General features: G+C 41.8%; 1 protein-coding gene across 1 annotated transcript; it reads left to right on the forward strand.

The window, feature by feature from the left end:
• On the forward strand, nt 1-27,320 carry LOC136705350 (rab11 family-interacting protein 2). The gene is made up of 6 exons (XM_066678848.1): nt 1-179; nt 580-1,230; nt 9,266-9,687; nt 10,080-10,425; nt 15,061-15,157; nt 19,937-27,320. Exons 2-6 carry the CDS (start codon nt 878-880, stop codon nt 20,165-20,167), a joined length of 1,449 nt encoding a protein of 482 aa, XP_066534945.1. The 5' UTR covers nt 1-179; nt 580-877; the 3' UTR covers nt 20,168-27,320.
• Nucleotides 27,321-27,944: the final 624 nt, after the last annotated feature.

The raw sequence follows: 27,944 nt of genomic DNA on the forward strand, positions 1-27,944 counted from the left end.
GATTTTCAACGGGCACATTTGTTATTGTTATTGGGGGCTTTTCTTGTTGTCTCTTTCTTTTAAAGACAAAAATATACAATTAACAGCACCGGGGACGGACCGTAGAGGATCTGGTTGTGAGTGTCAGCGTCTCACAGACACTGCCTTCGCTGCTTTTGTACGGCAAGGGAGACTCTGAGGTAAGAAATGCAGCAGTGTCTGCATGTTAGGAGAATAAATGATGTTTATCGTGTGCTGTAAAGGTAAACAACGTAATTATCAAATATATAGAAATAAGTTGTTAATTTCTTATGAGTTATGGCTTAATTTACTGGATTAATTCTGTGAAGCTGGAGTTGGAATATTGTGTTTGGAATTTTCCGTTCCACCTTAAGTGATGCAGCAGTTACATTGGGGCGCCCGGGGCGCCCCAATGTAACAGCTGCATCACTTAAGGTGGAATGGGAATTTCCACAAAGAGGATAGCAAATACGGTACAAATTTCAGCATCCACCTGTTTCTATCCACTATCACTGCCTCAACTTTGTATTTCCATCTCTTTTATGTTCTATAATTTCAATTTCTTTTTATATTTTTCAGATTATTTGTGTGAAAGATGCCCTGAATATACAAGATGCCCCACGTAGTAATACGAGTTTCACCCATGGTCATCCGGGCTGTATTTGTCTTGAGCGTAGCACACTGCAGTGACAATGTAGATCAAATTTCATACATTTAACACCAGCCTTTACATCTCTATTTAGTGTTAAGGGTCTTCTCCGTTAGTGTCCATCATGCAGACGCTCTTAGCCCAGATCAAAGTATAAAACAGTGATTTGAAGTGTTTGGCCACACGTAAAATACACACTGTCCTTTAAACACCATTAAACACAGCACAATGTCACTCGCTGAGCAGGCACAGAAGTGGTTCCCCACTCATGTCCAAGTGACCGTCCTTCAAGCGGCAGACCTTCAGCCCAAAGGCAAGAATGGCACCAACGATGCCTACACCATCATCCAGCTGGGGAAGGAGAAATACTCCACATCGGTGGCGGAGAAGACTCTCAGCCCAGTGTGGAGAGAGGAGGCTTCGTTTGAGCTCCCGGGTCTGCTGATGGAGGGCAACCCAGAGATTTACGAACTGTGTCTCATAGTCATGCACCGGTCTCTGGTGGGGATGGATAAGTTTCTCGGCCAGAGGACCATCAACCTCAATGAGATATTTGACAACAAGGAGCGGCGGAAGATCAAGTGAGTACGAGTCTTGTGCCTTTTTTAGACATGGGATGAAGAAATGTAACTGAAACATCTGAAGAAAAAACACTTTCACTTCTCTTTTATTCTGATGCTTGAGCAGAGGTGGGTAATAGAGCAAAACACTGGATGCTAATCTCAAAGTAACAGTGGTTTTGCCATGTTTAAAACACCGTACTGCACATAATGTCATTAAATTATGCTTATACGTGTGCTTTCGACTGAAAAACGCTGTTAGTCAGTGCTGTTAAATACTTACAATACCTTCAGTACCCTCAGAAACATGTAGAGCTCCAAAAGTGTGTACTAATGTGGACTGTGGACCATATCAACAGAAGTCAGCGAGATGCTGTAGTAGCGAACTCATTAATCTCATTAAATCCAGGAGGCTAATCCTTTTTAGCGCACCGACCAATGCTTAGGTCAGTCCTGGATTGAGTTACACTGTGCCAGGGCTGTTTCTAACATGACTAGCTTTAGTTTATCAGTACGCTTAGCTGTGTATGAATCCGAGTCTCACTTCTCCAGAAAGCTGCTGCTAATGATTCCTTTTCAAAATCAAGCAGTTTCCTGGAGAACCTCTGCTGGAGAACCCCAACTAATCAGTTTATTTCCAACCCCTTACTGAGGTCAGATGGTTTTCTTAATGCTGGGAAAGCACAAAAAGAAAGAAAATCAATTTCCAGAACTGGGAAAGTACTGCTGTGAACAGTAGTGTTGAGCAAATAAGGATTGAAACAAAGAACATAGGCCTGTCACAATATTTACGATATTGACTTATCGTAAAATATACGGACATTACCTCAATAATTACGAATGTCGCCAATATTACAGGCACTTGCACTGTTCTGATCTCTGGTTTTCTCTCGGTTCCAGGGCAGTTGTCATGTCCTTTTAGTAAAAAAAGTAGTACATTCATTATTTATTTGACTAAATCTCTTTGGTTTTTATCGGAGTGTAACTGCATTTTTAAAATGGCAATAATGTAATTTATTCCTGGGACAATGTATCGAGCAGAAAACTGGCTGTTGTGACACGCCTCAAAATACTTTCACTCGTCCTCTGAGCTGTTAGTGCTTTCAAACCACTGGAGTTCACAGATTTCAGCGCGGCCGTCACTGAGACCTGCATTCTGTTAATCACACTCCATGATCGCACTCACAGTTATAGCATCGTGTTGTTACTTTTGTCATAATTGTGCAACCTTGTAAATTTATGCCAACACCAGCTTAGGTGTTAGATGCTAATGTGTTTGCTCAGTCTGTGCTTTAATTCCAGGCACTAGGGCCCACCCTTATTTCGATCATACGGCTGCTGTTAATGGGTGTGTTTTCCCCTCTGCAGTCATAGTGGGTCACGGTAAAGCACAGTGCGTAGGATGTCCACCTCGCGCTTTCAGGTTGTTTTTGCAGCATCCTGTGTCTACAGCGGCAGGTTTGATTGTCAACAGCAGACCACTAACAATGCAGGGAAATTTTCTTCATTGTACAGAATAATTCCGGGAAAAAACATACTAAGCTTTCACTATTATTATAGATTTGGCCTTAAATGTATGTCAGGAATGAGGCTGCAATGCTGACCGATCCACAGTCATTTTCTTGGAATTTAACATTCAGCAAAGTTTAGTTTTTACTCATGTCAGACTCTCAGTATCATTCAGACCTTTCCTTATGTAACAACACTTTACCGAAGGGCAGCGTTCGTAAGGCTATGGTCTGTGACCACTGTCGTTAATGTACATCGTGTACTAATCTACATAAAAACTGCTTAAGACCATGTTTATATAATTTAAGGCCAGAAAGTGTTATGAGAAATTCTGCTCATGGAAAGGCTGATGTTCTTTGTCTTATGAACAATAGCATTATTGTTATTTAGTTATGTAACTCCTCATTCTTATGTCAGAGATGGCCTTCAGTACAGAGATGGACCTGGTATTTGATGGTAGTTCTGACATGAAATGGTGCAATAACAGCACTAATATATATTACATTCTTAGTGGTACTAAAGAACTATTACTAGTTACTGGATAAACAGAAGTGATATTAATAACTGAATAATACGTTAAAAAAGACTTGGAGAAGTTGAATGCCGCTTGTAATTGAAATACTGTCGTAGTAAATGCTAGTATTAATAATGAATGCAAAGGCTGTAACCTTTCATCTGTGCCCTTGTCAGACAGCACTGTGTTTAAGAACCGATGAGAAGAAAAGATAGCGTGTGACTTCAGGGAAGGACAAAGCCTGTGTTAGCAGATGAGCGAGTCTGGTGAGGACAATTATAAACATGAAATCACATTTCCTTTCCGGTTTGTCTAGCCTCAGTGACTAACAGGTGTATAATGGCCAGTGGGCCCTGTTTTACCAGGCCCTGCCCTCAGCGGCACTTACAGACTTGCTCAGTCGAGCATTCACAGCCACACAGCTGCACATTTGACTTGTTCTTGTTTCAACTGAAGAATCAGGCGTGTTCTGTCTGTGTAGAATTATTGCAGTAATTATTGTATATTTTAAGTTTGAACTTCTGTCTGATTCACCGAAGTTTTGTGTAACATTTAAATCTGATAAATCCAGACACTGAACATGTTACTGATGCTTATTATCTCTCGTATATATCTCCCCCTATGTTAAAATCTCTTAAAAGGGAAATACTATATTCATTATTTTGCCCACACCAAGTTAACACAGTTCCCCGTCGTCCGTGAGGTGCTGTGATCAACATAACACAAGGATCAAACATAACAGCACTTGGTTTACCCTGTCAAAACAACCCTGTTCAGATCGACTGGTTTCAGCTCCTGTTACGGAAAAGCCTCTGCTTACTCCAAACACGAGGAGCATGAGGAGAAGAAACACTGGTTTTAGTCTTTTTTTTTTAGTTCTCTCAGTTTTTGTGATTGGACAGACCCAGATGACGTGGCGTGACAACTCTGAAGTGCCTGTTGTTTACGTAAAATGTAGCAAAAAAACACATTCTCATTTTGTGTTATGTTTTTAGACTTATACAGACCACGCGTTGTTTATTGCACAGTGTTTGGATTTGTAGGAGCTCCAAAGCACCATAATAATGCCCCCCCCCCCTTCCCACCCCATCCCGAAAAAAGAAAAAAAATCTTCTTAAATTGTTTAGTTGAGGAACATTTTGCCACAACCCCTTTAATGATTGATTAGTCTCTGAGCTTGTTAAAGTGGCCATATCCTGATCATCTTCTTGAGGTAGAGCGTGTCAGTCGACCCGATTCTGGTGGTACAGTCCTAACATTTGCATAATGGAAAAATATGACGTGCCTGAAATTCCAGTTTTGAGTAGCAGAGCTGAAAAACATAAAAAAATGCTTATAGTCAGAAGGGAAGAGCTAAATGTGTGTAGAGGTAAATATGAGGCATTCATGGCATTACAATGACAAGGAAATGTGTGTGTGTGTGTGTGTGTGTGTGTGTGTGTGTATATGTGTATGTTGCCCTGTATGGACAAAGCAGGGAAGCGTATGGTTTGAAGTTTTTAATAATGTGTACTTTACACTATTTTTTCAAAAAGGCAAGAAAAATGTCCATTTGGACTCCATCTAAACCATAACAACACATACGTTTTTTTTTTTTTCTTTTCGAATCCATTCAGATCGGAAGCAGATTCTTATAGATAGACTCCATCATCTGAAGAGTCAGTTAACACCCTTTATTCTCCACAATCTGAATTCGATACAGTGTATTATAGTGCATTAGAGAAGGAAAGCCTTGGCTGATGGAGGACCGTAATCTCCCGTGTGGCATAATCTGGCCGTTTGTCAGTCAGGCAGAAGTTTGCAATTGAATTACCTCCAAGCCATTGCAGAGTGGAGCTTAGAGTCCCATCTGCTGGTAATTATCATATGGGCTACATCATCACCTCTCCAGCACATTAGAGCCTTTCCCCTTTCGCCGGAGAGACAGTGGCACGATATGTCATAATCACTGCCAGCCGTTTATTTTATTTACTCAAGCGGCCTGTGGAAGCACACCTAGGGGGGCTGTTGTCGTACTGTAACTCACGCGAACACTGACTTGATGTGAGCGCAAATCTCCCCGCAGCCCCTCCTGCCTTCGGAGAATTGCGAGTCCCACACTGGCCCTGCTCTCGCTGACATCTAGTGAGAGTCCGCTTTGACATGAGGCTCGACAGGCCCTAATTATCGCACACCTGTGTTTGTTGATTGTGTGGGTTCCCAGCGGCTCGCTCTGAGTGGGAATGTGTTGTGAATCCAGGCCCAGGGAGGTTTATCTTGGCCTTGACGAGGCTAAGAGCGTGGGGCCAGGCCTCTTCTTATCCCGTTCACCTCAGAGCTGCCCTTCTGGGCCTGAAACCAGGTGAAAGCCTTGCTCAGCTGACTCCCCAGGCTCTGCCTGTGACTCAGTACCTAGACTGTATTTCACAGTGCTGCTGAGTAACGTAAGCGGACGTTGGGAATGAGTGTTGCAGATGTATTGGTGGATTTCGTCTAGTTCCAGGCTGTGGAGGCCTTGGCGGAGAGTAGCTGTGTTTGTAGTATAGTGAAATACTATTATTTCCAGGCTGTATTAAGAGAGGGTGGATTTAGCCCAGATTATTTGCAGGTGCTGTGATACGATATGAGAAACATTACATGAGGAAGACACCGTTGTTGATGGCGTTTGTAATGGGGTAGTGGTGGTAAAGTTCGTCCTATTGTTTTATATAAATAGGCCTTGACAATAATTCATTATCAATATATTTGTATTGTAATATAAAGTGATTTTTAAACACATTTTCACATATTTCAGTAAACATTATTTGCAGCATCTGTCACTGACTGAAGGTCATTACAGGGCACTGCCCTCAGCTCTTTGTCCTAAATGTTAAAGTCAAATGCTAATAAAATAATATTTAAATATGCTAATATTGACAAAGCCAAGAGGTTGTTGTTTGAAAGTGATGTCATATCACTTCCAGTTCTTGGCAGATTTTCTGTGGCTTTGTTATTGTTCATTTCAATATCAGAATGATATCGTATTGACTGAAATTATGTGTTAGTGTGTTAGTATGTGTGTGTGTGTGTGTGTTCTGTCATAGCAGAACACACACATATATAACACATTTTTTTCAACACTAATTAATTATTTTAGAATTTGGTTACAACTTAGTGCCTAGTGATGTATTAGTGGTTTTATCTAGTGATGTAAACTCTGTGTCTCTCTCTCTGTCTCTCTCTCTCTGTCTCTCTCTCTCTCTTTCTGTCTCTCTCTCTCTCTCTTTCTGTCTCTCTCTGTGTCTCTCTCTCTGTCACTCTGTCTCTCTGTCTTTGTCTCTCTCAGTGTCTCTCTCTGTCTCTCTGTCTCTGTCTCTCTCTCTCTCTCTCTCTCTGTGTGTCTCTGTTGCTCTCTTTCTCTCTCTCTCTCTCTCTTTCTGTCTCTCTCTCTCTGTGTCTCTCTCTCTGTCACTCTGTCTCTCTGTGTCTCTCTCTGTCTCTGTCTCTCTCTGTGTCTCTCTGTGTCTCTGTCTCTCTCTCTGTCTCTCTCTCTCTCTGTGTGTGTCTCTGTTGCTCTCTTTCTCTCTCTCTCTCTCTCTCTCTCTCTGTCTATCTGTCTCTGTCTCTATCTGTCTCTTTGTCTCTCTATCTCTCTCTCTCTCTTTCCCCCCCACACACACAAATACATAGACACAGAGTGAAACCAATCTCTCCCTTAAAAAAAAAAAAAAAAAAAAAAACTATTTCTCCGCAAATGAAGAGATTCTGATTCACAAATATTCAAATCTACACTTGTTATTATAATCAACTTTATAAAAAAAAAAAACTTTCCTCTCTCAGCTCCCCAGTCTCCCCAAACATATCACCCTACACATTTCTCCCCTTCCTGAAAATACAAGGACATGCTGGCAGTTAACTTTACTGTTGTGTGTGTTTTTTAATCAATACACGCTACTCACATAAATATAATTATATTGTGTTGGTTTATTTTTTATATTTTAGATATTTATTTATTTATTTTCACATTTAAATATCCACATCTAAAAGCTTCAGACTTAAGAAGGCACAATGTAATTGACCACAGCAAATTATGCATTTCATTATTTTTATTTTTTTTAGTTGATTGACAAACCTTAATATATAACTGGAGTTAAAGTGCATATATAGTGTATGTATATTACATTGACATTATATTTTTAGGACTGCACTAATTTATGATTTAAGAGCTGAAGCTAATATCCAAAGAAAAAAACCCACACACAATCTAACAGTTCCTATATTGATAGCTGCTGGATATGTGACGTTCCACTGTGGTTCTATAAATGAAAGGACTTGCTTCCTTTACATGGTTCCACTATGTACAGGTCACCAGTGAATGAAAATAACTCTGTAATAGACCCATAAAAATGCATAAATGTTTGACACAAAGGAAGGACAGAGAGTTTTACCGTCCTAATAAATGTGGCAGGCATTTAAGGCTCTGCATGCGCCTTTTTCACATTTGGGAAAGCCATTGTGCCTGAAAAGCAATCACAGCTCCTACAGCAATGTGAATATCGTATAGCGGTGAAGTAAATGTCTTCTCACTCCACTTAACATGTCAGTCTGACAGACTTTTGGGTTGAAACAGACTGCTTGTAACCATCACTGTGTTTTATGGGAGGCATCTGAATTAGAAAAAGTCTGTCCAAGCGCCTTAAAAAAAAAAAAAGCTTTTACGGCAGCGTACCCTCTGGTAATTTATGTTTCTACCCAGAAATATTCTTCCTTTTATAATCTTCAAATCTCGGTGTAAGCCGCGAACGAACAAAGGCCAGATTTGTGCAAATGTCACCTCCTTTTCACAGAGTTATGGCATCAATCACATTACTTCCAGAAGAGAAAGCAGTAGAGGTTAAGCAAACAGAAGCTGGGGAATGGCCGAGACAGGGGCGTATTACTTCACATTCTTTATGTGTCCTGAACCAACGCAGTTACCAGGGAATTATGTTTATCCCTGCTATAATATGCGTTCTCAGGCAGGGGAAGGGCTTTCAAATGGACTAGCCTGTGGATTTGTGGGAAGTGAAATTGAGTTTCTCAGCAGACAAACACATCGCCCCCTTGTCATTTGTGTGTTTATATATATATAGAGACAGCCTTGAAAGAGACACTTTCCACTGCCTTCATCGAACGGAGGAAACGAAAGTGTGATGGACCTTTTCCATTTAGTTTTGTCAGTGCTAAACCACTCTCATTTTGCTCGCTGAAGATCTGTAAATCTCTCTTCTGTCCCCCACCGACAATCATCATTCACTAACATTCATTCATTCATTCATTATCTGTAACCCTTATCCAGTTCAGGGTCGCGGTGGGTCCAGAGCCTACCTGGAATCATTGGGCGCAAGGCGGGATACACCCTGGAGGGGGCGCCACTCCTTCACAGGCCAACACACAACACACACACACACACATTCTATTACACTTTATCACGGTCTCAGTCTTTCTCATCGTTTTCTGATTCACAAAGAGTGAGACAGGAGTTTCTGTTTATGTCAGTGTTCATTTATTCTGATGATAATGAATATTAATGAGACTAAGTGAGTGGTCCTGCAGATGGTGTTGCTGCCACAAAGCTCCAGGTTCCTGAGGTAGGGGGTTTGGTGCTCACCTCAGGTCACTGTCTGTGAGGAGAGTGGTGTGTTCTCTTAGTGGCTGCGTGGGTTTCCTCCGGGTGACTGTCTGTGAGGAGTGTGGTGTGTTCTCCCTGTGTCTGATTGGCCTGATTTTTTAGGTCAAAACAATTTAACTAATACAGAAAAAGATGGTGATTATAGCTATTAAAATAGATATTGGTGTCGATTATATAATGAATTGCCTAATTGTGATTGGCTGAGCGATATTCCAGGAGTGTCGATATTGTGGGTTAAACCATGCTTAAATGTATGCTAATGTCCTGATCTTCAGCCTCGTGGGTACTGACTATATTTTATTTTATATTGTAACTCAATTTCATAAAGTACAGATGGCACCAATGTTCCCAGTGTACACACAGATGATCATCTAAAACCTTTCCTTGTGCCTGTTCCCTGTCAGCTGGTACACCCTGGATTCTCGCCCTGGAAAGAAGAGGAAAGAGCGAGGGAAGATGCAGGTGAGCATCCAGTTCATGAGGAACAACATGACAGCGAGCATGTTCGACCTCTCCATGCGCGACAAGCCCCGCTCGCCTTTCTCCAAGCTCAAAGACAAGGTGAAGGGCCGCAAACACGACAGTGCCTTCTCCGACACCTCCTCAGCCATATTGCCCCGTTCTGCACAGTGTGAGTCTGATCCCCAGCTTCCCCAGGGACATCCAAACCAGCAACCTCACCCCCTGACCGGCGTCGGAGAGTCTCGACCCAAACGTTCGCTGCTAGCTGGAACTCAGAAACTCTCTGCTGCACACTCCATGTCTGACCTGATAGAAACCCACGGCAGGCCCAAGCTGGACTCCATGAACTCCATAGAAGAAAGTGGTAAGAGAGAGAGAGTTTCAGTCTGACTGGCAAACTGTGAGGTGTGTGCCTCTAACAATTTAAATAATGCTGTTATTCCCATTTATTAAAGTCAGCATGGAGCCTCATGGGGTTTGGGCGCCTGACAGAAAGCTGGATGGGGAGAGAAGTCCCCCCCCCCCATGAGTGTGTGTTCTTATGAACAGAAAACAGGAGAGGCTCTTATCCTGAAGTGCTGCTTTTATTTAAAATTGTAGCCAGTTAATGATACACAATAAAAGTCCTGGACAAATGGGATGATTTGAGCTGATTGTTTTATGCCGATGTTACCGTTTTTTTTTCTGTTGTTTGTTTGTAGTAAAAATTGAAGTTACCCAGAACGCACCCCTGAAAGTCTCTCTGTCTTTGCCCAGGTGGCGGCGCCCCTCACAGACGCTCTCAGAGTGAGGTGCCCGGGTGCCAGGACGGTGAGAAGGCGGCTGACCCCTTCACCGACATCGGTGACAACATGCCACAGAAATACGCCACTCTCCCCCGCAACCGCAACCCCTTCGAAGGTGAGCAGCTCTGGGACCGGCCCGAGCGAAAGGAGAAGAAAGAGAAGGTCAGTCTTCTGGAGAGAGTGACCGGAAAGAAAGAAGGGAGGAAGACGAGTAACGGAGGACGTTCAGGCAGCTCTGGAGATCTCAGATCCCCTAATCCGTTCACCTCTGAGTCGCAGAACGACACCAACCCCTTTCTCCAACACTACATGCCCAGGTACCGGTCAACGGCATACACTTCAGGCTTCTGTCTCTACTGTCGTGTGCTAAAGTCTGGACATTAAATCTGTCCCTTACAAAGCTCAAAATTACATATGACATTTTTCTACAAACTTAGAGCCCAGTTTCTATTAATCTACTGAGTTTAATATATTGGACCATTATATAAAAGGTAGCATATCCATAGCAAGTGACACATTACATGTTGCATTTCCCTCTACAGTGATCCCTCGTTTTTCACCGGGGATGCGTTCCAAGACCACCCGTAAAAAACGAATTTCCGCGAAGTAGAGGAAAGATATTTTTTTTATATATTTAACGAGTATTAGGACTTTTAAACCCCTCCCTGTTACTGTTAACAACCCACTCTTTGCATTAAACAGTCGTTCTATAATGTTTTTCAGCTGGAACTACATGTGACATCCCACCAGTTTCTTTAATAGAGTCATTCCTAAGCTGTGATTTAGCGTCAGTAAATTTCACTCGGATGTGGACGTGAACAATACATATACTGTACGTAAGAAATACTTGTAAATGATATATTTTGTCACCTACAGGCCTAGTCTAATACAAGGAAATAATAAAAAAGCCCCATTGAAAAAACCCACAAAGTAGCGAATCTGCGAAAGATGAAATGTGAAGTAGTGAGGGATTACGGTACATAATAAACTGGGGAAGTAAACTGGAATTGTGTTAATGTGTACACACTTGTCATCTTTGTAGGGAATGTGTGCTCTAAATGGACCCTGGAAGCTTCAACTTTTACACAGCATTGTGAGGAATTAATGGAATGATTACAGTTACATTTAGCATAGCGTCTTATCCACAGTGACTTACAATAATTACATCAGGAAGTATCATCAGTATTTCCGTTTCATAAGATAAGATAAACTTTAATTATCCCACAAGGGGAAATTTGCGTTGTTACAGCAGTAGAGTAAACAAGCAGTAATAAATAGACATTTTACAAAATAATATATGTTGTAAATAAATAAATAAACCTCTGTTAGCAGAAAAATATAACACAAATGTACAAGTATCTGAAGAAATATTGATTAGTTATTGCACAGAATGGTAGATTTTTTTATATACGTCGTGCCGTAAACCGATTTTCGGTGTAAGTCGGAACATACGTCCATACTGTACGTAAATAACATACTGTAAGCACTTATCCTATCCTAACACCTATCCTCCTCGGTCCCGAGCCGCGTAACCGTGTATTCTTCCGCCGCGCCGCACCAAACACGAAGTTTACGTTACGATGTTTACGACGCAAAACCACTTACGTCGAAACAAGGCTTTATACAGTAAATGGGAGATGTGTCGTAACCACGAAACATCGTAACCCGAGGACCTCCTGTATTAATATAAAACAGGAAATAAAAACAAGGGAACAATAAGATAATAAAAAAGTAAATGATTTTAAAGGGAATGGCTACATTGAGCATATGCAATAAAACGCATTGAGGAATGCATTATTAAATATAATGTAAATAGGTAGATTGTGTAAATAGTAAGGTACTCCTTAAATATAGTGATTGACTAACAGCATAAAGAATCTTAAATAGTTATATAAAACAACACTCCACAGTAAAGTGTGTGTGTGTGTGGGTGTGTGTGTGTGTGTGTGTGTACATGTTGAATCATACACTATATTGAGATGTGAGGTTCAGACATTGCTCCTCATTTAAATTGACCGCTTTAGAGGTGAAAAACTCCTGTTTTTATTGAAAGTATTGTTGTCCACCACATCCTTTACTCTAAATAACACTCTCTGTAAGATCAGGACTCACTCCAGATCTGCTTGAAATTCGTAACCATGCCACTTCTCTCCCTGCTGGACAGTGGGGATGGCCCTAAAGCCCTGGTTTAATCAGAGGAGAAGGTGTGTCATTAGGAAGATGTTATCGTCATCATTAGGCCTCATTTTATCTGAGCAGGCCGGACGAGCAGGGCCTTTTCCAGCCCCGGTGGTGATATCTGATAGAGAGATAGACCAGTCAATTAAGCACTTATCTGGCTTTGGCCTGACAGGCCACTCATCATCTGCACACCCTGCGATCACAGATCATTGAGGAGGCCATAGCCTCGGGGAGAGCCTCGCTTTTACAAAGTGGACAGAACTCAGGGCCTGACAGACTTGCGTGACTGAAGGATAGTACTTTAGTTTGATGGTTACGGAGGTGATTATTTAGCAAAACCTAAGCACCTCTCAGACCTGATGTGAGAAGTTGTAGAATATCAGTTGCATTTGTAGCATCAGTGTGAGAGTGTAAACTAAAGAGAGTTTATAAAATACTAATCTGAACTTGTAAAATGTGGATCAGACAGTCTCTTAAACATATTCAGATCTACGCAGCTTGACTTTGGCTACACTTCTCTCAGCAGAGCTCCTGCAAAACTGATGTGAACTCTGATTACTGCTAGGAACAGGCTGGGACAGGGGGCGGGACAGGGGGTGGGGCAGTGGGAATCACATGTAATTTGTGACCAATTAAATTTTGGATGGCTGGTAAACAGGAGGGAGCCACTGGATTCTGTTTGATAGAAAATAACTGAAGATAAACATACCTCCTTGTCAGGTTTATGAACGATTATGAACAATGTATTTTGCAGCATAATTACCTCCATAGGTGAAAGTAATTTGAATAGTGCAGCGGAGAACTCTCACAGCATTCATACAGTTTGAGTGGGAGCACTGCTTCACCAGTAAGAGTCCTTGGTCGAGGTCTCTGTTTCATGATTCGAAATTGTAAGTTGCATAAAATCTGCTTAAGAGTGTCCACCAAATGCTGTAAATGTAAATTAGAGATGGTACTACTCTGATGCACTTTTGGTTCTGGAATCCAGTGTCCCCTATAGGTAAGGAATCCAGATGCTGGTATGAGAAGCTGCCGTATAATACATCAACTCTACAAGTAGTAGTGTCAATCGATTAAAATCATTTTATCGGGTTAATCAAAACAACGTGATTAATCGTGATTAATGTTTAGTTAAAATTCTTTGTTTCTTTTGGAAAGGAGTTTAAACAAATGTGTAGAGTAGTATGCACAACAGCTGTGAGGAGTGTGGTGTGTTCTCCCTGTGTCTGCGTGGGTTTCCTCCGGGTGACTGTCTGTGAGGAGTGTGGTGTGTTCTCCCTGTGTCTGCGTGGGGTTCCTCTGGGTGACTGTCTGTGAGGAGTGTGGTGTGTTCTCTCTGTGTCTGCGTGGGTTTCCTCCGGGTGAATGTCTGTGAGGAGTGTGGTGTGTTCTCTCTGTGTCTGCGTGGGTTTCCTCCGGGTGACTGTCTGTGAGGAGTGTGGTGTGTTCTCCCTGTGTCTGCGTGGGTTTCCTCCGGGTGACTGGTGTGAGTGAATGTGTGTTGCCCTGTGAAGGACTGGCGCCCCCTCTGGGGTGTATTTCCGCCTTGCGCCCAGTCTGGGTACACTCTGAACCCACCGCGACCCTGAACTGGATAATCGGTCACAGACAATGAATGAATGAATGAAAGAAAAAGAACAATGTCATTTTCTCACTAAACCACAGTACCATACACTGACAAAAGAGGATGTAAATGTTTGAATATTAAATTAGTTACATGTTATGCCAAAAACACTTTAAACATATTTGTGCACTTAATAAAATATCCCATGTTTAATGAAGATAAATGAGTAAAGTAAGGGGAAACCAGGGGATGTTTTCTGTTTAGTTCCCTGAATAAGAGGCTCAGTTACTGGGAAGTCATTTGATGAAGTGAATGTTTCCGGAGGCACGGCATGTTCACCGTTTCTGAAGAGGGTCCACAGGAAATGTGCAAGTTCTTGCTGATGTTTGATATCTCGTTCAATCAAGGTCCTTGTCATGGTATTTGACCACAGTGGTTGTAGGGAAACGGAAAATATACATAAGATGTCAGTAAGAGCGTGGGAGGTGACAAAGAGTGTACCTGCCCTCCATTTCCTGACCACGCGGTCTGTTTTTGACACCTCAGTACACATATGAGCTTATTGAGGTCAGATTTATAATAAAGCTCATTTTATAGGTCAGTGGCTTTGCTTTCCTCTGTCTGCACTCCTGATTGAGTGTACTTGTGGAGGTGTTCATCCTCTCTGAGTTTAAGTCTTAAAGGGGACTTATTATAAACAAATAATCACTTTTCAATGTATTCTGTGCATTATTTTGGGGATCTGGAACTTATCAGAGTGCAGAGATTATAGAAATGCCCCACCCCTCATGTGAGCGCACAGAGACAATGTTAAACAATGCAGCTAAACAGAAAAACAGAACTGAGTAAATACAGAGAAAAGAAGAACGGGGAAGAAAGAGAACCAAGAAAAAACGTAAAAAAACATGCTTCTGCGCCTCACTCCTCACTGCGGGTCGAGGTGGACAATGAACGGCTCATTATCATTTAAAGGAACAGCTGTGAAAAGCAGTCGTCTTGTGCAGAGCTGTATAAACGAGTTGCTGCTGTGGGGTTTGATCCTTGTGGTATTTTGCCCAAAGTAGGTCCCAGAACTGTGTTCCTTTGTGAAAAGGAGGGAGAATATGTCCCTTTTAGGGCAACTATATTCTCTCTTAATTAAGTCTATAATTCTCTGTTGTTCAGATTGATTTATGTGAATGTTTGTCTTTGCGTTTGTGTATTGCAGTGATAACATGAAAAAACCCTTCCGTAATGAAGACCTGAGCCAGAAGAAAAAGAATTCCCCAGAGAGGAAACAAGGACAGAAGCTCACGAGAGAATCTGTAAGTCCTTGACATCTCTTGACATGTTCATAATCTTCACCTCTGTGCTGCAGACACAAACTGGACTTCTCTTGGTTGAGATACCTTTACACACTTGAAAAACAAGGATTTTAACGTATCTTTATAGAATAGAGGGATGTCCCGATCTGAGCTCAGAGAGCGGTATCAGGGCAGAGTAAGAGCTTTTTCGACTGATCAGTATCGGCTTTATTCAACATCAACCTAAGCCCAGTCCATTGCTTTACGCTAGTGGCCACGCGCATGTCGTAAAAATGAGGGTGCAGTTTGTGGAAGGAGGCGGATAAAATGTGTGGAGTGTTTAAATATTTTAAATCGGAGAACAAAACTAGCCCAACTTCCACTATGTGGAATTTTTCTGAGCTATTTATAAAGACTTTTATTGTTTACTTTGTTTTATATGAATTAAAATGAACAAATAAATAAATAAATAACAGCATTGTCTAGAGACACACAAATATTGGATATAGACCTCGACATCACAAGTTCTTTTAAATGACTCAGATCTGGGACAAGGGCGGCACGGTGGAGCAGCAGGTAGGTGTCGCAGTCACACAGCTCCAGGGACCTGGAGGTTGTGGGTTCGATTCCCGCTCCGGGTGACTGTCTGTGAGGAGTTGGTGTGTTCTCTCCGTGTCCGCGTGGGTTTCCTCCGGGTGACTGTCAGTGAGGAGTGTAGTGTGTTCTCTCTGTGTCTGCGTGGGTTTCCTCCGGGTGACTGTCTGTGAGGAGTTGGTGTGTTCTCCCTGTGTCCGCGTGGGTTTCCTCCGGGTGACTGTCTGTGAGGAGTGTGTGTGTTCTCCCTGTGTCCGCGTGGGTTTCCTCCGGGTGACTGTCTGTGAGGAGTGTGTGTGTTCTCCCTGTGTCTGCGTGGGTTTCCTCCGGGTGACTGTCTGTGAGGAGTGTGTGTGTTCTCCCTGTGTCCGCGTGGGTTTCCTCCGGGTGACTGTCTGTGAGGAGTGTGTGTGTTCTCCCTGTGTCCGCGTGGGTTTCCTCCGGGTGACTGTCTGTGAGGAGTGTGTGTGTTCTCCCTGTGTCCGCGTGGGTTTCCTCCGGGTGCTCCGGTTTCCTCCCACAGGAACAAAAACACACGTTGCAGGTGGATTGGCGACTCAAAAAGTGTCCATAGGTGTGAGTAAATGTGTGTGTGTGTGTTGCCCTGTGAAGGACTGGCGCCCCCTCCAGGTTGTGTTCCCGCCTTGCGCCCAATGATTCCAGGTAGGCTCTGGACCCACCGCGACCCTGAATTGGATAAGGGTTACAGACAAGGAGAGGGCTTGGGGTTGTCTTCTCCCTCAACATCCACACCATAGCTGTGTGTTTGTGTGTGTTCACGGAATGGTTTTCTGCTGTGCATTGGCACACAAAACACGGACATTGTGCACACACTGTGAATGAAACCAGTGCTTCCCGAATGGTGTATTTCTTTCTTACAGATTCAGCCCGTTACAGTAATTGTTCTTTGGAGTGCAGCCTGTTCGTCTCTGTTTTGTTCTGTATTTTGTTATTCAGAATGAAAAGAAAAGTTCAAACTTGCCGAAACTTTTAATTAATAGTTTATTGCAGTGCTGTGTGACATCGCAGAGGATGACGCTGATCTCTGCCATGATATCACGCATGACACTCCGCTTCAACCAGCGTTTATCTAATTAACAGATCGAAATAACTGCTCATCGTCTTTGATCTACGTGTAATTTGAAACGGTGCGATGTCATTAACGTGTTCCCTTTTTTTTTTTTTTTTTTTTTTTTCTAGTGAGTGAACAGGCTCGTCTGTTTCTTTCAATAATTGGGATTTCTTGTTGTGAAAAGTGCGCAATTTGTCACTGGTCTGACAGGTCAAGCTTGTGACCGGTGTTGAACAAGGGAGGGGACCTAAGCACCACGTCCGGCGTGTGCGGTAATTGTAATAATGGTTATTGTCATTATGTCCGGCGCAGGGAGCGGCGTTTACTTTCGCGGAGGGAGACTGAAAGGATGTTTAAATGGTTAACACGGCGCTGAAAATGGCTTTCCTCACCCGCCGTCAAGACCGCGTTAGCAACACGTCTGTGAAATGGCGCTGTGAGGACCTAATTAAAGCGTAAGGGGGAGGAAGCCGGTTGAGACGTTTCAAAGGACTGGAGTTTTAGATTTTCAGTGCAAAGGCCCTCATTAGCCTCAGTAATGAGACAACTGGAGAATGCCAAGTGCAAGTCTTATCTCGCCGCTTCCCCTGATTGCGCAAATCGGCTCGTCAGCGCTTTGCTAGTTCATGGTCATTTCCTGGGCTCCCTTCAGTGGCGCTGCCAGCTCTCGCCTCGGTGCTTTTCTGCCTCAGCCAGTGTCCTCCCTCCCCGCCCCCCCAAAATCCTCCTCCTCTCACTCCACAGCAGCCCAGCGAAACACCTTAATTATCTCACAATGGGCTTCATTTTGTGGCTGGAGGTTTTTCTTGGCCAGCAGAGGACCCTCATCCAGAGCCGCGTCTGCGTAGATCATCGCGCTTTCGCAGCTGAGCGGAGGCAGGCAGGACTCGGGGAACTCATCCAGCCAACCTTATGAAGACAAAACATCTTGGCTTTGACAGTTTTATGAAGGCAAACGGCTCTTTGTTGTTTCCCTGGGGAAAAGAAAAAGGAATGTCAGTAGCTTTATCTTTATTATTGTTATCTGAGAAGGCTAATCTTAATTGCTGCTCTTGTCAGCTCATCTAGTCAAGGTCCTGGGTCAGGGTAAGGACCGGAGGCTGGCCAGAAGTCTGAACACTCATCTGTCTCAAACACACATCACACATCAGCTACTGGCTTTCTCAGCCTGTGGGAAACACCCCGCACCCCACACCCCCCAGAGCTCCCTGAGCACAGCCCAGCGTGGTTTTTTTTTTCATACGCTTTTTCAGATTTTCATTTATGCATAATATACCTGTGCAAAAGAGACAGCACTTCATTACTTCAATTTCCTTTTGAAAACAGTCGTTACTTACGGGTTATTCACAAGATATTTCTGTTGAGATAATGTATGAGATACTCCTCTAAGGAGAAGGAACATCGTTGGGAATTGAGTGTTAAAAACCAAATCTCTGGAGTTCAAGAAATGGGACTCCTACACATGGGAATGACCCTAAAAAAGAGCTGGTGGACCCCTAACTCCGTCCCCAGCAGGTGAAGCAGAACCTCCACTCTCTCTTCAGGGCTGAAAAACAAACCACAGCTGTTTGTGTCCATCCTCTGTTCTGAAGACGGCTCTGTTCTGTGGGTCATGAAGTGAATAACCTGAAAGCAGGTCTTCTGAAAAGTATGGAAGCTGTAATAAAGGCAGAGTTGAAATATAATATATTTATCAGCTTTTTGAGCTAAATATGCCTGTGCGTACACATATAGGCTTTTTTCGTCATCCCTGTCACAAAAAGAATAACTTGTAATTAAAATACGATGAAATAAATTAAGGATGGCCTCTGACTTTAACAAAGTAAAACCCTGTACTTAACATTTCTGCATCCAGTGAAACTCAAACGTAATTAGGTTCTTTGTCTGAGAATATATTTATTCACTCGCTCGCTCCCTGCCACGGCTAAAGCTACTGAAGTCAGAATTTTTAGCTCCTGTGACACATGCAAAGCTTCCAGTCTTTCTTTGCGATGCCATGTAGTTGAAAACTTGGCAAAGGTTTTTTTTAATACGGCGATAATTTACAATAAGTGACGTCTCCCCACTAATTAGTAAAGAGCAGGATAATGGAAAGGCTAAAGGGTTCAAATGGTAAGAATTGAAACACTTACGGTGCTACTAATTTTGATATATTTGCAGTTTAAACTGACCTTGGTGTGGAGTTAGAGTTCATGGTTCAAAGCTGTTCATTAATCACTTCGTGTTGTTCCAGCGGCCGAGTGGAAAAGCACAAGCCGTTTTAATTCTGGGCTTCTAACAAGAGCTGGAGTTATTTGATATATTTAATACCATCAAAATTCACAAACAAAATTAAATCCTTACGATGTTTTAACGAAAAATTTAACGATAAAAAACAGATTTCAGAAATTGGTGCTGGAGGAACAGAAAAGTTTGAACGTAAGTGAAATAAGGTGGGTTCTATACGGTTTAGAGGCACAGGTGGCCAGCTAACAGGCACTTGTGGTTTAGCACAACACAGTACATGATTTTCCAGCAAACTGAGGCCCAAATCACACACATTTAGATATAAAGCCTTGACCTGTGAGTACATAGTCGTGTGAAGGCTCTTCTGAGTATTTTGTCTGTTTTTAGCTTCATTCCTCTCTCCTTTAACCCAAACTCACAGCTGAGGTGGACTACTGGGCTTGTGTTTTTCTCACCCGTTTTCAGAGTGGGACATCACCAGTCAGAGAGCTCCCACAGTGCCCCCTCCCTGTGGCTGTCTCAAATGCACATAAATGAACCTTTTGGCCTTGTACTTAAGGACACAGGGTTGAAATCTGACACACCACACACACAAATTTCACACTCATTTTGGCATATTGTCCTCATTTGTACATACTGCTGTACATGGTATTAACCTTAAAGCAGCCAACCCTAGTGACTACGTTCAAGTGCAACTCACATGAGAGTAAAGATGAAAAAGCTTGCCATGTGATGAACTGGTGCTCTGTCCAGTGTGTGTTCCTGCCTTGCGCCAGTGATTCTGGGTGGGCTCTGGTCCCACCTTGACTCTGAAAAGGATGAAGTGGTTATAGAAAATGAACACATGAATGACTGAATGTGTCACTGATGTGACTTAAGTTGCCTTGAAATTTCACTGTCTCGTTTAGGAAGTGGAGCAGCTCCAGACCAGCATGGCCGCGTACAGTGGCCTCTCGTTTGAGGAAGTGGTGCAGGAGCTGATCAAGCAGAAAGAGGTGGTGAGGAAGAAGGACGCGCACATCCGCGAGCTGGAGGACTACATCGACAACCTGCTGGTCAGAGTGATGGAGGAGACACCCAGCATCCTGAGGACACCGTACGAGCCCAAGAGGAAAGCAGGCAAGATCTCCAAGAAGTAGAGGTGAACTTGGTCATATCACCCAGGGTGTGAAAAAGAGATGCAATGAGCTAAAGAACTGAAACCTGCGGTTTTGATTGCTCATTTACAGTGAGATTTGAAATTATTACAAGCTGAGACATGAAGGGTCAAAGACCGCAGGGGTTTGTGTCAATGCCAGACCTGTTTCTTAAAGGTCAGTTTGGGCAGCGGTAAGCTGCAGAAAATAACGTTCTTCATTCAAGAAAACTGACACTGTAATCGGAAAACAGACTGTGTACATAGGTCTGGTGTCTTAATCACAACGACGGCAATGAAATTTTAAACCTACGAAATGGTGGTTTGTTTTATAACGCGCTTAACTTCATCACCAAACACATACTCAGTATTGTTTCAGAGTTCAACCACGTATTCATGTTCATGGACTTGGGGCAAGCGCACTTATATCATAGGCACCTGTCTGTGCAGAGGTGCTAAGATGTGACTGACCATGATGACTGTCTGTTGTGTTTACTGTCTAAGGACTGGAGAAAAGCAGAGGGCAGTTTAGTCTGACCCCTTGGACATGTGCTGTTTGACAACTGGGTAACTACAGCAGCCCACCCCCCCTCGAATGGAGTGTGTTTACATTGTGCGGTGAGCCTAAAGAGTGGAACTCTAACTCTATCATCGTCTACCATCGTGGAGTCCAGTTCTTGGGTAATCCAGTGTTACCACAAGGTTTCATGAGTTACAGAATGTTTTATCACTACTGTCTCTTGTTTCTAATAGTGATCAGTTGAGCTGGTGCTGGAATCAGTTACATTGGGTTAGTTTTTTTTTTTTTTCATTTTGAGAGTGGGAACTAGCAAATTGGTAATTGGTACCTACAAGGGATGCATTGATATAGGTTTTCATGGCTAATAATTATAAACTTTTTGTGGCAGATACTTGTATTCATAAACTGTTACAATCCATGTGTTCGCATGGTACACATTAAACTTGTCTCGAGAGCCAGACGTGATCCCATAAAGACAATTGCGGTAGACAAATATTGGCATTTTTCCACTGCGTTATACCTACACTTCTCTACTAGTCTTTACTCTGCTTTATTTGGCTTTTCCATTGGGTAAATTCAGTCCCAGGTGCCTGCTTACTTCATGGTTCCAAGTGAGCAGAGTAGGGACGAAACCATGATGCGTAAACCTTTCAGAGCGCTGATTGGCCAGAGAGACTTCTCAGTCGCAATGAAGAGATCACGTTTGTTTTTATCCGACTCATGACGGCAGCTCGTAAAATTACGCCGTGGTCTTTTGAAGAGGTTCAAACGCTCCTTGGATCGGTGGCCGACGAAAGAATCCAGCGAGAGCTGGACGCTGCAACAAGGAAGGAACAAACTCTACTGATCTGTCTGAACTGATCATGAAGCTGTTCAGTCCCAAATATACGATAAGTAAACAGTGGTGAATGTTACCGTCACCGTTGTTGTGGTTTTCAAAGCCCACTGATACCATAAGAGAGGAGGCTTTGTGACATCACCGGATATATTTCAGAGGGTGAAGGGACCAACCTGAGAGTAGGGTCCAGTAGAATTGACCAGTTCCATGCAATGGAAAAGCAACATAGACATTTTGGGTTGAACATGGCTGGAAATTTTAGCAACAGATTTCCAGCTTCAGAAGTTTATCAAGTTGTCCTCAGGCATGTGTCCTCTTTACGAGATCACGTCTGGTCACATGAGACTAAATTAGAAGTAAATCAGGCCAAAGTAATGTTATCATATTTTATTTGTTTTGCACACAAGTCCCAGAGCCAGTTTATTTACAAGCATAAAGAATCATAATGATCCATTCCTTGCTAAAGTGTTCTTATTATAGTAGTGTTTCAATATACAATTTGAATTAATTTAATCATAAAAGGAAATCACCGGTGAGTGCACAGAAGATAATTAGCTGTAATTCTGATGTCAAATGTGTTAATTATTATAACTTTATTATTCAACGATATGTTGATTGCAGTATATCATGCACCTCTGGTAAGGTATGTCCATATTGATGTATATACGTGTTGATACACTGGTACACAGTTACACTACTGAGTGTTTAATTATAGGCAGAGAGAGGAGGACTTGAACAATATTTCCAAAGATGTGATTCTGAATGTTTTCCCGCCTAAACCTAAACCTGCTGGGGCTGTGTGTGGTCAGCACTAAAGAGTGATTTGCACTAATGTCCAGATCTAAAGAACTCATGCAAATATAAGAAAAACCTGCACCCCACCCCCAACCAGTTTCCTACTCATTACACGTAATTTTTCTTTTTTAAATTTAAATATTTTGTTTTCAAACAATTAGAAACAATATTTTTCCTCTTTGTTCCTGTTTCCTTTGATATAATGTATGGATTTTATTTATGTCCGTTGTAAACTGGACCATGTAACGTTTGGGTAATGTAGGCTACATGTACTTTTCCTCTAAAAAGTGATCATACATGATAGGCAAACATTTCATCCGTCTATTGAGTCTTACTATTTATCACAGTGCAATGTAGGCGATCGATAAACGGTACTATGTTTGATCAGAACAAACAACTTGTTTACAAATGGTTTTTATAGCGTACTCTACTGGGGTTTGATATTCCGTAGTATTTCTACAATAATATGCCAAGTGAATACCGAGGTGGTAATAAGTTTATGACAAAGACCAAGATAGTTTTAACCTAGAAGACGTTTTCTGTGGGAGAAAAGTTGCCATCTCAAGAAGCCCTCATTGTCAGCGCTTTATATAAGCACTAAAATAATATAGGGTTTTTATAGAAACAAACCAAGACCGCTGCTCGGGTCCCAGCTTTGGACTCCTTGGCCAAAGTGCATGACTGTGACTATGCACACTGAGGACCTGTTACTCAGAAAAATGAACAAAAACCTTCAGTCAAACGAAGGTCAGTCACTCTGTATCAGATTCTATTTAAGTGTGAAGTTCCTACTTTTTAAAATCATTTCTGCTTTGTCTCAGTGACTCAGCTGCTGTTCGGTGGTGACGAAGGTCTGGCATCTTGCCTGAGAATCCATGAACGAGCCCAAAGCAGCCTGCAGGTGATAGGATCAAGAATCGAAAAATCAAAAACCTTTGTTCCCCTGACAGATGACCTCTTGTGTAGAAGTAGTCCATATGACAAAAATGTATTGATTCTTGAAGCCATTTTTACACTTATTGGTTTTTAACATAATGTATAGGATCTTTGATAAGATGTGACGCCCAGAAATGCAGTAGCAGAACAAAGCCGTAGTTTCAGAAAAGACTTGGACACAGTCCCAGACTCAGATTGACCTCCAGTGTGTTTTAAGACTTGCAATGGGAGTGCAGTTTAGTATTAAGATTAGCCTTTATACACTCAAATGAATACAGAATAAAACTACTGATTATACCCACACTCTTCTCAGTGGAACGTTTTCAAGGAAAAATACATTGTCACATAACTCTACTGTTTTCCACAGAATCGTTAAGTTACTGCCAACAGAAATTAGTTACAATTGTCTCATTTCTTGTGATAAATCAAGTACTAAGAGTGTAGCAAAACACAGCTGTTCCTGTCACTCCAGCAGCCTTAGTAAAGTAGGACTTACCGTTTAACTTTAATTTCATATATTTCAGTGTTGTTGACTACAAATTTGGCAGTAGTTTCTGTCTCCATTAGTTCAACGCAAGGCTTGTTTGCCTTATATTGTTTCTCACTGACCTCACTAGGAAGTAAGCAAATAAATAATTAATAATTAAAAACACGAATGAAGGAATAAGTAAATAAATGTTGATGAAACCTGCTAACAGACAGACGGCTTAAAAAGGTTATATAATAATTTATGCAGGGTAAATGTGACCTACTGGACCTGTCTCTTCACTGAGGTCCCCATGAGGACAGAACTGTTTTTAAAAGCTGAAAAGGCTCATATTCTTAAAGTATTTGCATGAAAAGAAGTGTATTAGATGGAAAATTGTGAATTCTACAATATAATCACGTATACTAACACATTTTGAATGTTCGGATAAATGAAGGAAGAAAAAGTCACTTAAGAAAAACAGTGACCCGGGACTGGTGACGTAGAGGTGCTGCCCTGCCGCTCAGAATTTTGTTTGTTTGTTTGTTTTTTGAGGGTTTTATTTGATTATCTGACATTTTATTGAACTTCTACACTGCAGAAGAATTGTGTTAAGTGTTTGAGGAACCATAACGTTATTAAAGTACAAACAATAGATTTTATGTACTTTTCTAGTGAAATTTCGTGCCTTGATTTCATCTGTGAAATTCTGGGGCATTTCCTCAGACACAGATTAAGTTTAAGCTTAGGCTAACACATGTACATTGATATTGGTGTGAAGCACTCAACAGTGCCCCTTGTGGAGATTTGTGCTGAGTGAGTGAGTTAGTTACAGGTGATTTTCAGAACTTGCTTCACATCTAAACATTATTTCCACTACAATTTAGTAGTAGTAGTAGTAGTAGATTAGGCTTAATCCTTGACTCACCATGTAAATATTGATTTAATTTTTAAAGTATCACAGTCATTTTTCTACTGGTCTTTTCATCATTCCGGACATTTGAATACATTTATTTTAAATTTAAAAACACGGGAAGCTGAATAGTACTATAGCACCATTTTTGTGAGTATGTGTATATATAGCTACAGTTGAACAAGTCTAATAATATCAAATTAAATTAAAAGCGGTGATTACACGCTTCTGAGCGGTAGTAGTAGTCCAAACACTGTGCTGTTATGCCACTTGTACAAAATGATTTTTTTTGGGGACACCCTATGAATTTATTTGTAACATTTCCTCAGTTTTTAAGGGAGGGCTACATATGACGTTCAAGTTTGCACAGTGCTTTAGTGCCATCCACAGTGTTACACTTATGAGGAACATTTTGTGAAACGTTTGACCAAATGCTTTCGTTAAAAACAAAAAGCAGCACTTTGTAACAGTGGTGTTCAGAACAGAAACTCAGCTGGGTCAGAAGGATATTCTGTCGTGCGGTTGTGCAGAGGCTTTCGCTCTGAGCTGAGGTGTAAAGGAATGAATGTTGGCTTTTATTTTGGACGAATTTTCAGTTGGCCTTCTGTGTCGTTTTTTGAATGTCAGTGTGCTAGAATTGGTCTGACCTCCTCACACAGTGAACTCTAGCTGAATGCTACATTTCCCAGTGTTTTATCCTAGTTTCTATGCATCTCTATTCAGAGCTATTTTTGTTTTTTACTTTTTTTTTGTCTATTCTGAATGTACTTTGACCAATCAGCAATGTCTGTAATCACAAACATGGACCCCTGTACTTGACCAGTGTCTAATAGCTTTTTTTAGTAAGTTGTTGGCATAATTTGATCACAGCAGCTGCCCTTTATGTTGTGTCCAAACATCGTAATGAACCAACAGAAATGGTCCAAAAAACACTGTGGAAAAGAACATTTGGGGACACTTTGCTGAAGGTCAGCTTTCTTGAAGCTACAGGAAAAATGTAGGCCTTGTGAAGAATGATGTACGATGAAGTGTTGCTCCACACATTTACCTTCTTTAAATTTCATATTTTGTACCGTTTTATCTCTTCACAACCTGCTAATGATCAACATCTCCTAGGGCTTTACAGTATCTGTTATGCATTTGCTCTTACAGAAACAGCTTCCAGCGAACGGGGGAGGGAGTGTGTGTCAGTTAAGGCTGTTGCTATGTCACCAGTACACGGCGTAGGAAGAAAAACAAGCACCGAAATCAGTCAAACATTTGCATTTTAAAGGCAACCTCTTGCTAGCGGTTTGCAATGCTGTCGATTGTCAAGTCGAAGCGAAATTGAACTCTCCATGCTTGTCTCCTTCCTTCTCTCAATTACGTGTCAGCGTGTTTTGTTTGCTGAAATGCAGTAACCGCTCTAATTAACTCCCCCACTTGGGCTCTTGATAGTGACTGATGCCAAGTTAAACTGTAATTAAGGCCCCGCTTTAGAATCGAGCCTTCCACACACAGCATTTCAGACCCTGTTTTTGGTCCTTCCAGTGCTTCCTTCTTCGTATTTTGCAAATGCAAACATTCCTTCTCACAGTTTCCCAACTCAAACCAAGGGAATTGTTTCCCTTCTCCGAGAAGTCAGTTTTGTGATGAGGCGACTATGTATTAAGATATGCCATATCTCCAAATATCATTATTTTTGCTCAGATTTGCGCAGTATGTTGGTTATAATCAGTAAAACACTGCCTGCTCTGAACATTCATATGTTCTTTAATAGAACAAGAAAAACCCATTCCATGTATAACCAGAGAACATGAAGACATGCTCGGTGTTGTTCTTGGTTCTACCCAAGTTCACACTGAGCATGCCTCTCTGTCGCTTGGTTTTGCATTGCCTTATGAGCATATCAGTGGTTTTGTAGCTTTCTAGCTTCAGCTCTCATTTCAAAGAAGCAGTAGGTAGTATTTTTACCTTAAAATTACAGCTTTGAAATCATTGTGATGATCCACTCATCTGTAACAAGGAGAACAGAGCTTCTGTTGTTGCTACTCCAGGCTCAGCACTGCAGAAACTGCACTATGTAACTTTTGGAGGAGGGGGAAACCACCACCACTTTCTCCCCTCTGCCTCTTGGTTTCAGGGCAGTGCTGTTAAAGCGAATTTCACTGTACGGGGAGCCCAGGAGCAAAAGTACTGAATCTTATCTAGTGTCTCTTTAAAGGGGAAATCTTTGGATGCTGTGAGTACATCTATATTTGCCATCAGTGTAATAATATTCAGAATATAATTTCTCTGTTATTTGTATATAATCATATTTGACAATGTGGATTTATTAATCATGGGAATAATTAACAGTAAATTTGTGTGAAAAGTAGGATTAACAAACTCCCAAATATTAAAATAACGTGACACTACTTTCACCAAAAATGCAAGTCCTCATTTTTCCAGTTGTCACACCTCTCTGTTTTTCCAATTCCAAATCCTAAGAAAGATGAATACAATAAAGTTCATTTTTATAATTTATTTCTAGTTATTTATAGTAGACCCCGGTTCTGAATTATTTTTCCTTCTCTGTATTTGGCATGTGGCATGGGTAAAAAACAAACAATACAAAATGTAAGAAGAGTTAAAGAAGGAGTGTTGACTTGAACCTCTGTGGACCACGTGAATGGCACACGATTGTACTGAATTGTACCTTTTCAATAAACACCTGTACTTCTTTAACACTCATGCCCTGATCTCGTTATTGCATGTTAATTTAATATTATCAGACAAATAAAGATGTTTTTGATGGGTTCTTTGACTTTAATAACTGTATTTCACCTTGTTTCTCCCTGCCTTAACAGCCCTTCTCAGAGCGGTTGGTTTCAGCGCCTGTTCCTTTAAGCATTTAGGAACCACAGCAACTCGGCCACAAAATGGTAGACCATGTAAAGATACAGAGTAGGGTTCCTGAGTGCTGAGGCTACGGTGCAATCACCAGAGTTCCAAACCTCTTCTGGCATTAAAGACAGCACAAAAACAGCTTTCCTTCACAAAAAGCGTTTGGTGTCTTTAGCGATAAGGTGCAATATGTCACCAAGAAAAAGGTCAAATGTCCGAATGTAATGGTGTAAAGCTGCTGCCACTGGACTCTGGACTGGGTTTGGCGAATGCTTGGAGGAAGTTTGTCTGACTGCACTGTGCCAGCTGGAAAGTTTGGCGGAGGTGGGATAATGCTATGGGGTTGTTTTTCAGGGTTTGGCTTTTCGGTTCCAGCATGACTGTGCCCCTGTGCACAAAGCAAGGTCCATGGAGGCATGGCTGGGTGAGTTTGGTGTGGAAGAACTTG

Source organism: Hoplias malabaricus, chromosome 8 (genome assembly GCF_029633855.1).
Source record: "Hoplias malabaricus isolate fHopMal1 chromosome 8, fHopMal1.hap1, whole genome shotgun sequence".
NCBI lineage: Eukaryota > Metazoa > Chordata > Actinopteri > Characiformes > Erythrinidae > Hoplias > Hoplias malabaricus.